Genomic DNA, 14,772 nt, shown 5'->3' with positions numbered 1-14,772 from the left:
TTCTTCCTTCAATTTAGTACTGAAAGCTACAAGTTATTAATGGATTTTACTCAATTTACATACAAATTAGTGCAAATATGCCCATCTCTTAAAGTACATTTTTGTATAAATATATAAAAGTATCATTTTTGATTTAGCTTGAAGAGGTTGATCATTTATTACAAAAATAAACGAATAAATACAACAATATATTGTTGCTTTCAACAGGATAAATACTTTACAAATATATAATTTAAAAAACAAATTTAATTGTTAAAATTATTTAAAATATTACACTTATCGATAAAACTATCAATAGTATATACTGCATTTAATATTAGAACCAATTATCTCTGAATGTTCAAAACCATTCATACAAAACAGATTATGAGCATGGTCATGAGCAAACACTGGAGGCTACAGGGCAGCAAAGGGAATCGCTAAGATCAATAATGAACAGTTCTCTTCGGAACAAAGAAGTAGTCCTTGGCTAAGTACTAAAAAAAAAAAAAAAAAAAAAAAGGCAGAGCAACAATAGCAAAGTGACTATTTTCAATACACCTTGAATGATTTATCGCACAGAATTCCCAGGGGAAGATGGTTGTGGGAGTGAGGTGACCGATGGAGGCTTGGACAACTGATCAAGAGCCACAGGAGACTGTAAACTGTAAGTGGGCCTAGCTTGGGATTAGCAAGGCTGATGGAACAGAACTTTGTCACTTTCCTTTGGGTTGGAAGGGGAGGGGGGGTTGGATTGAAATGGAGGAAACAAATGGGCACTTTACGAAGCACAAGACACTTGCGCTGCAAAGGAACACAATGACCAAATTCATTAAAAAGATCTGGTGATATATAACAATATTTTCATTATTTACATGTGTAACAATATAAGCCTTAGCACAAAACCTCTCAGTTATATCTGCCCTCTTTTGTTTTTCAACCATGAATTTCATTTTGTAATTACATTCAAAGGGTTGATTAAAAAAAATGGAGTGCAGGCATTAGCTCACTTTATAAAATGCAAATAATGAAACAAAATGGGTTTGCTTTCCCAGCTTCTCCAATTAAAAGTTACTCTGCTACCCCCAAATCAGGGATTCTTCCTAAGTAATCAGCAAAGTTTGCTTTTTAATAGAAAACAGTGTGAAATGTAATGTTAGCTCTTTTGTTGTCAGCTAAATCAACTAAGTAGATACCTCCTAAAATTTTTAAAATAGACCCATTACTTGTCTAATCAACCACCACCATTCCCATAGGAAAAACAAGATTCCATCTCACGTGCCAGTAGTCTCTACCACATAAAAACAACCTGACCAGTCCTCAGCTTTCCAATGAGGACTTCTTTGCTTGCCTCTCTAGACACCCCCAAAATGGTGAACTTCTCCCCCACCCCCACTCCAGGTTGTAAATTTGCTGGGCATAGGGATTACAGCAGCAAGAGAAATAGGGAACAAGAAGGCAAAGAAAAGTAAATTGTGGTTTCTTGTCTTCATTTTTTTCTTCTCTCTGTTTAATACATGTGGCCTTTTTCAGATTTCACAAATCAAAATGATTGTGATTTTTAGTACGATTTGGTGTTTAAAATAATGCAACCCAATACATGGCCATCTGGCTGCACTTGATTTATGAAAGTGACACAGGGCCTGTCTGGGAGAAATAACTGTTCCTTGTTGCTCTCACAGTTATCCGGGTTTTTTTTAACCCCTGCATTGATATCACAGGGAGAAGGAGTGAAGATGAGAGAAGGAGGAAAAAAAGTGAGTGACAGCTAAGTGAGATTGGGGGGAATTTGTCTATAAAATCGTTGCTGTGTCACTGCTAAATACTTTTATTTTAAGTACAATATATAGGGACTCAACTAAGCCGAGCCTTTAGCGTCTTAAGTACTCACAACCTGAGGCATTACACTTTCATTTTCCCACATTGTAAATATTGAAACATTAACTTGATCAATGTAACCACTCTGCAGGGTTTATGTAAAAGGTGACCTAAAACCCCCAGCACCAGTAAAGAAGATACAGAATCATACTGGGGAGAGACAAAAACACAGAAATATAGAACCTTAAGTCTGAGTTGGTAATTGCACAGATGGTATGCAGTGTGGACCATAATCAGGATTTTAGAACTATATTCTTTTATTATAGGGGGGAAAAAACCCAAAAAGCTTAATAATTTAAATTTAATTACATATAGTTATTGATGGGAAGTAATTGATATCAAAATATTTTATAAGACTTATAAGCGATTCTTAACAACTACAGTCTTGAGGAAAAGAGAAAAGAGACAGGAACATGTTGGGAGGGGGACAGAAGAAAAAAGAAGCTGAACTTGGGGGGGAGGGGCTGTATTAACCATTAATAACCAGTTGGCTCATTTTTACTGGTGATATCGTTCAATCTTTCGATAAGAAACACAGGTATCTCCAAGAAAAGGGTTAATATTTAGGCAATCTCACCTGAAAACACTAAAGACATCCACTAAAATTAAGGGAAAGAAAAATATTGTGAATTTATGGATTATCGAGGAGTGACTACTATGTTAAAATACTAGCTGTCTCAGCAATGCCTATGCTTTATTCTAGATTTCCAAAAGTACCTTAAGTGGAGCAGGCTCTACTTCCTCAACGCTATTACTTAGGGATTTTCATTAGTAAAAAAATATTTCTTAAAGAACTCTTTTCTTCCCACACAGTGTTTACGCATCAGACACAGACTATTTCATTCTAACAAATTTATTTTCTCGATCAGCTCTTACGGAATCACTACTCAAATTAAATTACAATCAAATGATCACATCAAAAGATACCCTTATTACCTAACAACTGTCCATATTTTCATTTCATTTTGATTTGTGCTCGTCTGAAAAAAACACGTAATACAAGATCTGGGGAAAAATAAATTACCGTTTTGCAGCAGTTCATAAGTATTCTGAATAAAATATTAAAAGAAGTCATTTAATGAAAATATAAAGCAAATATTTTTAGATCAACAACGGATCTAACAATTCTATATTGCCGTCTTTTGAAAAGTCTGTTTATTAAAACCTACCAAAAACACTGCTTGGAAATGGCAGTATTATATAATCACATCCACAGCACCCATTCAATCAAAGTTGGCAACGGATTGAGGAGAGAAGTCCAGAGAAGTGCAGCGGCTGGTGCTCAGTCTTTCTAAATTCCTTTATCTGAGTCAGTCCAGAAATAAAAAATAAAAAATATTAATAAAAAAAATATTAGCGGTGGAATCTTTAGGCATCCTCCACCCTGAACAGCAGCCGTCAAAGCCTGGGTACGCGGCCTCGCTGGCTGGGCCCCCGCTCTGCTCCCAGTCCACCCGCCCGCCCGAGACCTGACTCGGCCGGGGCCTCTCGCCACTCCTCAGCGGACGTCCCCCTCTCCCTCTGCTCCTTCCCGATGCTTTTATTTCCAAGGTTACTTTGAGGATACTTTTCTTTTGGCTTTGCTATTCGGTCTGTTAGTTTCAGAAGCTGTCAATATAATTATTTTTTTCTTGGAGACTGTTTTTCCCCCCTCCTTCCCATTTCAGAGTTGATTTGTTTGTTTCCAAATGACTTTAATATGGCCAAGAAAAACAGGGTCCCAGAGCACGGTGTCGTCCCCTGATGGAACCTGGTGCCTCTGTTTTCTCTCAGGTCGCTCCCAGGAAATAAAGTTTCCGTGGATCTCTTTAGGCAGCTGTTTTGGAGGGAGAAAGTGAAAGGAAAGGGGACTTTCTCTCTCTCTCTCTCTTTTTTTCAAAGAGGAGAAGACGAGGCAGGTGCTGTCCACCGCTGCCGTGTAGGTCATCTCAGGGTGGAAAAACCTCACGAGTGCAGTTTTCGTGCGTCAGGCATCTTCACCCTTCTTTAAAAACAAAAACAAAAACGAAACACCACCACAGTATAAACGAGATCTCATGATCGCCCCCTTTTTCTCTTCTGGTTTTGTTTGTTTTATATGTATACAAAACAGTCTGGGTGTTTATTATGCTTTTTATTTTTTGGCCCCTCCTTCCTTGGACTGCAGAAATGCCTCCTTGGTCCGTTTCTCCCGCGTTTTCTCCTCCAAGGGCGGGCATGCCTGTCTCTGGGTGGAGGAGAGGGCGGCGGATGGGTCTGGGCTGGAGCCCGGAGCGGCCCAGGTGCAGGGTCGGCGCGGCGGCGGCGGCGGCGGCGGCGGCGGCGGCGGCGGGGGCGGCGGCGGTGCTGACGGCGGCTGCGGAGGCGGCGGCGGCGGCGGCGGCGGCCCTCTTCGCTCTGCGCCCTGGCTTCACTGAACGCTCGTCTGCAGCCCGTGGTGAGGCGGCGGCGTGTCGGCGCTCACGGTGCCCACCTGCGAGTAGACGTCGTCGGGCGTCTGCTGTTGGATCCCGGGCGGCGTCATGCGCTTCTCCTTTTGGCGCCGATTGCAGAACCAGACCCGCACCACCTCCTTCTCGAGCTGCAGGCTGTCGGCCAGGTTGGTGATCTCCTGCGCTGAGGGCTTGGGGCACTTGAGGAAGTGGCTCTCCAGCGCGCCCTTGACGCTCACCTCGATAGAGGTCCGCTTCTTGCGCTTGCGGCCCTGAGCCGCGATCTTGTCGATGCTTGTGGGGCTGCCGGTGCTTGAGTCCGCCTCCTCCAGCCACTTGTTCAGCAGCGGCTTGAGCTTGCACATGTTCTTGAAGCTCAGCTGCAGGGCCTCGAAGCGGCAGATGGTGGTCTGCGAGAACACGTTGCCGTAGAGTGTGCCCAGCGCCAACCCCACGTCGGCCTGCGTGAAGCCCAGCTTGATGCGCCGCTGCTTGAACTGCTTGGCAAACTGCTCCAGGTCGTCCGACGTCGGCGTGTCCTCGTCCGAGTGCGGGTCGTGGCTGTTGAGTCCAGGCCCCGCACCGCCGCCGCCGCCGCCATGGTGCGGGGGTCCCTGCGCGTGGTGCGGGTGCGGTGGGTGAGGGTGCGCGTGGTGGTGGTGGTGGTGATGGTGCTCGGCCAGCTCCGGCGTGTCCCCGCGCACCAGCCCCGGGTGCACCAAGCTCTGGGCTCCACCGCCAGCGCCGCCGCCGCCGCCGCCGGGCCCCGGGGGCGCGCTCAGCATGCCGTTCACCGTGAAGCCTCCGGGCTGCGAGTAGAGCAGACTCTGCGGCGGCGGCTGCTGGCCCCCGGCCATGGACGGGAGGTGCGCGGCGGCGGCGGCGGCTGCGGCGGCGGCTGCGGCAGCGGCGGCCGCCCCCCAGCCCCCAGGGTGGCCCTGGTGTGGGGGCGGCGGCGGGGGTCCGAGGTGCGGCGGCCCGCGGTGGTGTAGCGCTGTGCCCGCGTGCAGGTCATCGCGCCCGGCGCCGCCCTTCACGTCGGGGCCCTGCGGCGGTGGCGGCGGCGGCTGCGGTGGCTGCTGGGGGCTGCCAGCCATGCCCACGGCGCTGCCCGACCACGGCGAGCTCGCCTCCACGGCGGCGGCGGCGGCAGCGGCAGCGGCGGCGGCGGCGTGGGGCAGGGCTGTGACCCACTGGTGCGCGTGGCTCAGCATATGGCCGCCGTTGCTGGCGGCCATGGCCCCCTGCATGAAGTCGCTCTGGACCATCTTGACAGAGGACGGGTCCCCCCGGTAGGCGCCCGAGGTCACGGCGGCGCTGCCCGGCTGCATGCCGCCGCCCCCGCCCCCTGCACCGCCCCCGCCGCCGCCGCCGCCGCCACCCCCGCCGCCGCCGGCCCCTGCCGCGTCCGAGTGCACAATAGAGCCGGCCGCGAGCAGGCTGTTCCCCGGCAGGTAGGGGTTAGAAGCCGCCGTGGCCATGCCGCTCCGCTCCCGCCACCCCACCGCCGCCACCACCGCCGCCGCCGCAGCAGCAGCCGCGGCCGCCGCCGCCGCCGCCGCCGCCGCGCCCCCCGCCTCCCGCCTCCTCCCCCCTCCTTCCCCGCCCCCGCCCCGGGCCCCCGCCGGCCCCGCCGCCTTCGCCGCCTCCTCCTCCGCCGCCGCCTCCGCCCCCGCCGCCGCCGCCGCCGCCGCGGCCCCCGGCTGCAGCTGCAAGGCCGCTCGGCAGGGCGCGGGGGTCGCCGGCCGGCCTTGGTCACCAGCAGCAGCAGCAGACGCAGGAGCAGCGCTCTGGGGAGGGGGGCTCGCTTCTCGGGGTGCGCTCCGTGGCCACCCCCTTCAGGGGGGGTCGTGGCCGCCCCCCAGCCCCGGCGCGCTGGGCTCGCTCCAGCGGGGCTCGCCGGGCGGGGCGGGGACCTGCACTCGGGGCGCTCTCCCGGGACGCGCGGGCTCCCGCTCCTCCTCCTGTCCTCGGGCGAGCCCGGACTCTGCCCGGCCGCGGGGCTCCGTCCACCTGCTAAGTGAAGGTTTCACGGGAGGTAACAAAGAAAGAAGCTGCTCCTTTCTTCCTTAGCCAAATTACGGATGACCTGTAACCGGCCCGCTCCTTCTCTTGTCCGCTCTCTCCTCTCCTCCTCAGGAACACATTTCACTCGTTTTCCCTTAGAGTAGTAAAACTTTTTCGTCCTTGAAGGCGTGGTGCTGCTGGCTGTTCGCGAGTGCGGAGAGGGGAGGCTGGCTCCTGCTCTCCCCCTCTGGTCCTCTCGTTTCAAGTTTTGTTCTGTCCTAGGAAAACTTCTTGCGATGGTGCATTTCTCTGAAGTTGCTATTGCCGGAGCTCTTGGTTGCCTCTGAAACAAGAGTCCTTTTTCATTCTCCTCGCAACAGTCACAGTCTGATGCGACATCTTTCCTTTTGGGCAGAAATTAGGAAACAAATATAACAAGGAAAAAATTGAACAGGAAAAAAATGATGTCGAATCGCTCTGTTACCTTGTTGCTGACGGTTGGGGTTGGTGTTTTATTTTTTTCCCAGCAGTTGTCTGGAGAAGGAGGAGGAAGAAGAGTGCATTGGTGGAGGTGGAGGTGTGTGTGTGCATATAGGGGATCGATCCTTGATACACAACAACTCCAGTGGGCACGTTGCACGGCTCGTAGAGTGCACCGACGGCGGGCGCTGGGCTGGCCGTGCTGGAGCAGAGTTGCAGCAGGAGCTCGCTCTGCGCCCTCGTTCGCGCTCTCTTTCCCTCTCTCACTTTCCCTCTCCCTCCCTCTCTCTCTCTCCCTCTCTCGGGCGCCCGCTCTCGCTCCGATCTGACAGTTCGCTCTCTGTCCCTCCCTCTCAGAGCGGGGACTGTCGAATGTTTACCCTCCGCTGCGAGCGCGCACCCACCACCACACTTTCCCAAATACAAGGAAGTCGAGCACCAGGGCCCCCGCTGATTGGCTACCCGCTGGGTGATTGGCAGGCTCGGAATGACTGGCTCAGGACGCGAGGCCCCCCTTCCGGCCGTTCCGATTGGTTGCTTTTTAATTTAGGCAGAGCGTCGTAGAAGCTGGAAATCTGTCGTCCCCCAGCCGCCCTCCCCCTCACCACTTTCCCCTCCCCGCCCCTCCCCCGCCGCCCCCTCCGCCACATCTTAACTCTTAGTGTCCGGCCCAGACGTTGGCGTTCCCTCGGCGGCTCTGGGCGTTCGCAATAGGTCTGGGCGGGGGGAAGAAAGGGGAGATAAAAGGGAGGCAGGGACGAGAGGGGGGAAGAGAATCAGAAGGAAAACGAAGAGGGAAACATGAAAAATAGCAACCTGCCCACCCCACCTAGTACGCGTGGGGTTGCTCACCCCCTTACCCCCGCCCCGCCAGAGATTTGTAAAGCGCGCGGCACGGATGTACCATTCAAGCTAATACCTATAGACAGATGTGTCCCCAGTGGTTTCAAAGTTTCCTCTTCCCTTCACCAGCCGGCCCCCATCTCTGATCGGCTGGGGTGGGAAGCGGGGGCTCGCATCGCCAAGAGCTCTGGTCGTGGCCACGCTCCTTGGAAATCCGCCACCGCAACTTTCCGCAGCCGCTGCGCGCCGGCGGTAGCCCCCTTTGTTTAAGTTCTCGGATGCCATCATCTGGGAAACCTGCAGCCCAGGACCAGCGCGGTGCCCGCGCGTGCGAGACGGACCGCTCGCTGCCACCGCTCTCTCGCTCCTCCACCCCCTCTCTCCCTCCTTCGCTCTCCCTCCTTTCCTCCCTCCTCCCTCCTCTGGGATTCGTGCAAGTAGCGTGCGTGCCCTTGTGAGTTTGGAGGGTGCCGGTCAGCGGAGCCTTGCGATGTATTTGAAAAGCAATCAGTCCGACCTTCCCCCATAGATTCATCGTAAGTGTATTCGACCCCAATGGCTTTAGGAATTCCCGTGGCAGCAGGAGCCGAGCGAAAGAACCGGGATCGGCTAGCCGCGCCCTTCTCTGCTCCACCGCTTCCTCGTGTGTGTGTGTGTGTGTGTGTGTGTGTGTGTGTGTGTGTTATTAGCGGTGGTGGGGGGGATAGCTCGCTGTCTATTCTTAGGCATGGTGGTGCTTTTTTTTCTTTCTTTTCTGTCTCAGATGGATTTGCGTGGTGGATGGGGCTGGCGGCGACAAATGCTTTCTCAGCTCTAACCCAGCTGAAAGAGTTAAGGGGGACGGGAGGGGGAGTGCACCCGGTAGGCGAGAGAAGGGGGGTGGGGTGGGGTGGGGTGGGGGGACGCGGCCAAGCGGAAACGCTGCACAGAGGAACCTCAGCGAACCAAGAAAAAAGAGAAAGTGGCAACGAAAACAAGGGCAAATTGAGCCCTCCTCGGGGATTTCCAGTGAACGAACCCAACTCGGACATTCAATAAATACATGGCTCTTAATGAGCGTGCGTGTGCGTGCACCCCGCACCCATAGCTGCGGGTGCGCCCGCCTTGCGCCCGCCGCCCCCAGCCAGCGACTGCATCTGGCAGTCCCGAGCCCGAGCGGCAGCCCAGGACGCAGACGAGGAGCGGCCGCCGGTGCGCTCCGATTAAAATGTGAACGGGCCTGCCCTTCTCTCCCGCTGTATCGTGCCTCTGCCGAGCGCAGTTAAGTGAACTCAGTGAAAGCAGGAGTTCTCCTGCCCAGCCGCAGCCAGGCAGCCCCTGCGTGATCTCAAGATTAACACTAGACGCGTAGAATTTATGTAGGCTCTCGTCCAGCTCCTGCTTGCCGGGTGAGATACCATCGTAGGTAGGTTTTAGCAAAGCCATTATTGCCAAGGTATAGATACCAAAGGCGGTGGTAACCAAACCCCAAACAGAACGGATTTTTTTCCTCTGCGGCCCCCAAAGGTTGCTTTTTATATTTACGTATGCGTATATGTATATATAAAAGATAGAACACAGATTTCATTGAATAAATCTGAGATCTCCAGGTGCAGACGTTTGAATAGTCGGTGCCAGCACCCCGTGTTTTCCTTTCCTGCCGATTTTGCTTGGATCCGGCTCAAAAACCGAGAGAGTCTCGTGGTTTTGTTTACACTGAATGGGGAGGATAGGAACAGAGCCATGGGGCCGCCTTTCATTAATATACAGTGAGGATTTTGTCTAAATTACTGCTATGAATTTCACAGTACACGCTTTCAAAAGCAGTCTCAGGTGGCCTGATGAAACGCGATAGCGCCTCTGCAAACAGATCCACTTTCTTTCTTTTCAAGAGGGTGTGTGTGCGCGTATGGGAAGCCCCCCAAAACGTTGTGCTCCTCGATAACAGAAATACACTTCTGTTCCGAGGTCTGTCCCCTTCTTCCTCCCCCCTTTCGTCGTACTTAATTCTCGAATCGCTCCCCGGCCTCTCTCCCCCCTCCACGCTGCCCCACCCCATCCGCCCCCTCCCTTTGCGAGTGTGATTGTTTTGTCTGGAAAAAAAAAATCCAAAGTATATAACAAGGGGAGAACAGTTAGTGCTGATTTTCATTTGCATACATTTTCATATATTTTGGTGAAAATAATAGACTAGTGGAGAGCTGGGCTTCGAGGCGTCAGTGTGAAGGGAAGGCTAAGGACGCATCGGTGCTGGAGAGTTGAGAATATGCCTTCCCCTCCACCCCCAACCCAGTCACCTTATTTGAAAAAAAATTAAAAAACACCTTTTATTTAAAAACCTAACCCTGGAAGTTTGCTCGGTAAGTGTTTTTTCATTTTCTTTCCGTGCTTTCCTCTTCTTTTTCCCCTCCTTTTTGGCTTATTTATTTATGTTCTTGTAGGTTTGGGAGCTTATTTTCATTGCTTGGGACAAGAGAGGGTTCACAGAGCAACTGTTTGAAGGAAGGAAGGAAGGGAAGATGTGTTGGGGGGGGAGTTAAAAAAATCCAACCCTGCTAAAATATTACATAAAAAGATGGACTCAGTCCAAAGCCCCACACAGCAAAAGCCACTTTACTTTGGAGGGGTGGGGGGAAAATGCTTTTCATTGTAATTGTTGATCGTGAAGGTGGGGTGGGAGGAGGGGGAAGAAGAAACCCTGGAAAAGAAGTGATTATTAAGCATGCAATATATAAATATTTCTTGATTGGGATTTTTTATTTTTCCCAGCGAATCAGGACTAGAGGGGAAGAAACCCTATTTCTGTAGCCAGTGGTGATGTCCTGAATTGTGTGTGCCTGCCTGGATTGGGGTGGGGGGACGCATGCTGGGAGCAGGAGGATGGAGTGAGGAGGGGGACTTGGCAAAGGGAAGGCGGAGAGCTGGAGGAGGAGGAAGCGAGGCAGGAAGTCAGGGCACCCCTGGTTAATGCTGTGTCTGGGGAGCAGGCGGGGAGCTGCAGCCTCCCAGCTCGGTAGCGAAAGCCCATCAGAAAGAGGGTGATCAATCAAACTAACCAGGACATCCCTACACTTCATTCCCAAAGGAGGCTGGAGCTTTAGCATCGCAGACTCAATTTCACTTTGTTTTCTATTTTTGACAGCCTCACTTGTCCCCTCCTTGCCACTGTTCCTGGGTTTTGTAAAAATTAAGGGTGCAGTTACTTGCTAGGTGCAGTTAATTAGATAAACATGGCCGGAGGACATAGCTAGGCCAAGTCCAGGCCCATTTGAGTGCCTTGCCTTAGTGAAATAGGCCGGAGAAAATTTTAAAAGCTTCTTGGTTTTGTTCTTTTAAGAGAAGCTGCGTCTGTGATGATGAGGGGGGAGAATCCAATGGCTGGAATTTTATTGCACTTTTTTACACAGAACACCTTGCAATTTAGAATTGGTAATTTATTTGGAAACAGTTGATGCCAAATCAATGAAACGGTTTGTGGCGAGGGAGGAAGAGGTTTCAGTTGGGGAGGGGGCTCAGAATAGCCAGTTTTCCACTCCTTGTTTACGTGCTTGGCAGCGTTGCTTTTGACTGGGGTTAACTCTGTGTGCTCCATTGGACCAGATGCCATATAGAGCTGCTCCCTGAAGATCATTTGTTTCCTTGATGGGGAACATTTCTGAGCAGAGCATATTGGTTGCCATAGAGAAAGAAATAAAAGGAAGAACACTAGTCACATTAAGCTATATGTTTGTGCACTGGGCTTTAGATAAAAGGACCTTGGTTCAGCCAAAGAGAAGAAGCCAAACTAGAGATTTCTAGTGCCACTAAAACTAGCTTTATTTTGTTTTGGACTTTTACAGTTGAAACATATAAGCTAATTTTATTGGCTGTTGTTAATTTTATATGACACGGTTTACTGAACAAAATAAACTTTGCTCAGGAGTAGCACTATTGACTTGTCAGCAGGGGGCGCACTGACTCGTCTTAGCGAGTGCTGAGTAAAATGTAGCTGTTTCAAAAGCAAATCTGCTCTTCCAAACTTGCCAAAGGAACAAATACCGCTACCTTTCTATGCATATTCACAATAAGGAGTGAATTCATTGCATAACGCAGGGTTTTAAAATATAAAGACAATGACTGCCCCATCCCCCACCCGCCCATGTCTGTGAAATGGCCCAGAAAGAAATACAGTTCAAAAACTATTCCTCCATTTCAGTGAAGTGTATTCTGGGCTGGAAAACAGAAATGAGATGTGAAAGCAAGAATAGTTTTTGAAGATTATTATTAAGGGGATTTAATAGGCTACTTAAGAAGCTACTTTCAGGGTTTGTTGTTGTTGTTGTTGTTGTTTTAACAGTCAAGAAAATGAAATGCATCCTAGGGTATGATCTGTTTAAATAATGAAAGTTCTTCAACCTGATACATGCTTTGACTTCTAAATGCATCTCTGGGTCCTAGAGATTTAGTCCGTTGGCCCAGGATCGCTTTTACTCCATTTGATATTTAGTGGCTACTTTCATTCTTGTTACCACTTATGGTTTTAGAAAGATTTTGGATTTATCCTTGAAAGGCTTGGCAGAGAAAAGAAAATACAAAATAGCCACGGGTTAGAGATAACTGTGGGCTTGAAACTTTTTAGTGCATTACTTAACCCAGTTGAAGAAAAGTTTGAATAGAGCCACAAGGTTTCTGCCTCAAAGATATTTACATACTGCCAATGAAGACTAAACTTTATTGTGGTAAAGGACGAAAAAGATATGTGGAAAACTTCCTAAAGCAGTGAAGGGCAGATCCTGACTGGTTCAGAATTAGTCAGTTTGTCACTAAGAATTTTCCCAAGGAGATTCAGAGAGTGTGACTAGGAAAGGGAAGCGCGGAGTGACTGGAAGTGAGAAGCTGGCTTCCACGGTTCAGTAGCCGAACACACCTGTGGATGTGTCACAGAGACTGTTAGTAAGGGCCACATTACGTGATGGCTCTCATGTTCCTGTGCAAGAGAGGAAAAGACACCTTATTCTTTCTAACCCAGCTCCAAGTCAACCAGGTTCCAACCAGGAGAAGTTTTTCTTTGACACTAACTTTAATAAGTCAGAGTTTGGATTTAAGTGGTGTGTTTTCTAGGAGGGTCAAGAGATTCTGGGAACAGTATAAGCAAAAGGGGCACACTCAAACACATTTTAATCTGTGATTTTCACCCCGAGCTCTCACATTTAGAGTCAGGAAAGGTACTCTCAGTTTCGCACTAATAAAACAGGGAGAATTGAGAAAATTGTAACTTGAGCCCAAACATTGCTTTCTCTTTGGCTTTTGGGACATTTCAGACAAAAGACTTCTGGGGCAGATCCACATGAAGTGGACGAATGTCTTAAAGCTCTAGCTTACTTTGCATGCCCAGGGCTGCTGAATGCATTTAAAAATTATTAAGGAGAAAGGAAACTTTTCAAATCAGCCTGACATTCTGCAAAAAACATTGGTGAGGCAATCATTATATATATTTAGAGCATAATTTTTGTGTGCCACTTTTCATAAGATCTGTGATTGTTACTGTCTTGCTGCTACTTACTTTCCTTTTTTTGAAAATGTAATTAAACAATAAACAGAAAAGATAAAATGCTTGCCCCTCATGATATCTATAGTCCTAGGTTCATTAATGTAAAAGAAACAGAAAATAAGAAATCTGGGTAGAGCAACAAGTTAATTTGACAAGAACTGACATATTATAGAGATGGCTCTAGCATTTTATAATGATTTGGGGGTGGAAGCGATCAAGCTGGGTATGAATTAAGATTCAAAGTGCTGGGCAAAGCTACAGACTTTTAATTGTTGGGGATGGCGAAATTGCTTTTGCCAAACGAGAGAATGAAGAACATTACCTGGGTCAAATGTACAAAACACAAAGTGGGTATTTACTCATTTGTTTTCCGTTTGAGAATGATAAGGTGCTCTGGTATTGCTGCAGTTCAGGAGCACATTTGCCATTAGCATTTACAAATTAAAATGTTAAGCATACTCTCAACCCATACTCTGTGTTGTATACAAAGGGGACGGCTCTTCCACGGTAGCTTTTGGGTGGAAAAAACTATTTGTCGTCTTGGCAGTGGATGAGTTGTTTCTTGGTCTTGCTAAGTTTTTTGAAGTGTTTCTTCCCCTAATTGTTTGTATCATTTTGATAACTGATTTGTCTGATCTGCAGGAAAGGAGCAAGTACATAGGTTTTTAGATGGTTTCAAAGAGTAATACATTCAAAGACATTATGATTTCTCACCCGAAAGCAAGAAGCTTTCTTTCTGATACTTATAGGACAGCTTTAAACTACAGGGCATTTCAGATTGTGGGAAATAAACTAAGAAAGCACAGTAAGTTGGTAATCGAGTGAATGCTTTTAAAACAACCCATTTCCAACAGTTTGCCCATTCGAGCTGCACCTGACAAGTCTGGTAATGAAAGCTACCAATTGCCAGGGAAGCTGGAGCTGACACAGTGTGATGGACTGTTGCTGCCTGCCCCCTCACCACCCTCCCTGCCTCCCCACTGAGTGCAATGCTCTTCTTCAAATTTAAATTCATAGGGCTAGGTAACATAGAGCCGGGCTGATTGACCAGAGATGATGATGATGATGATGATGATGATGATGATGATGATGATGATGATTCATTAACAAAATTTGGTCATTTCTTAGATAGAAAAATATTCCAAGGTCAGCTTGGTGGGTTTTGTGTGTATTTGTACATGTGTAAAAACAATGCCCAGAAATATTAATTCAGCTTTACCAGAAAAATGGTTTGATTCTTTGAGGTTGTAGTGGTCCTAACAGAATTGAACAGCTCTCTCTGACTCCTTACGCCAAACATTCCTCATACATTATTATACAGCATCGCCTTTCTGGGTCAGAACAGGGTAGTCTGGAGGTGGATAAGAGATTCATGTGGCATACATCCTAGAAAACAATTCTTGCAGTTTGGCGCCTCTGTTTTTATTATTATTATTATTAGATTTTTTTGACATTTGAACTTAGCTATTGTCTGAGAAGCTGGGTGCAGATGCAGCACCTCAGGCTGACGGCTGCTCTTTTCGGCATTCCCCTCAAACTGTGCTTCTGTGGTCTCTTCTCTCTAGTGAATGCTGAAACACTCAGTTCACTATATCGCTCCTTCCCCCCGGCCCTAAGACACCCCAGTGCCTGCCGTGGATGGCCAGCCTCAGGGGTGTTTTCAAG

The 14,772-nt window shown here is 49.0% G+C and overlaps 2 protein-coding genes across 2 annotated transcripts; both read right to left on the bottom strand.

Moving 5' to 3' along the window:
* Nucleotides 1-2,694: 2,694 nt before the first annotated feature.
* On the bottom strand, nucleotides 2,695-5,969 carry POU3F3 (POU class 3 homeobox 3). Its single transcript, XM_054547836.2, has one exon. It carries the CDS (start codon nucleotides 5,747-5,749, stop codon nucleotides 4,247-4,249), a length of 1,503 nt encoding a protein of 500 aa, XP_054403811.1. The 5' UTR covers nucleotides 5,750-5,969; the 3' UTR covers nucleotides 2,695-4,246.
* A 328-nt stretch (nucleotides 5,970-6,297) lies between these two features.
* On the bottom strand, nucleotides 6,298-6,866 carry LOC100448372 (uncharacterized). Its single transcript, XM_024242561.2, has 2 exons — nucleotides 6,760-6,866; nucleotides 6,298-6,679 (listed from the first exon to the last, which is right to left on the bottom strand). Exons 1-2 carry the CDS (start codon nucleotides 6,864-6,866, stop codon nucleotides 6,298-6,300), a joined length of 489 nt encoding a protein of 162 aa, XP_024098329.2.
* Between the last annotated feature and the right edge of the window lie 7,906 nt (nucleotides 6,867-14,772).

This window comes from Pongo abelii, chromosome 12 (genome assembly GCF_028885655.2).
Source record: "Pongo abelii isolate AG06213 chromosome 12, NHGRI_mPonAbe1-v2.0_pri, whole genome shotgun sequence".
NCBI classification, from domain to species: domain Eukaryota; kingdom Metazoa; phylum Chordata; class Mammalia; order Primates; family Hominidae; genus Pongo; species Pongo abelii.
Note: the sequence above shows the minus strand (reverse complement) of the source record. Positions and strands in the feature narration are given on the sequence as shown.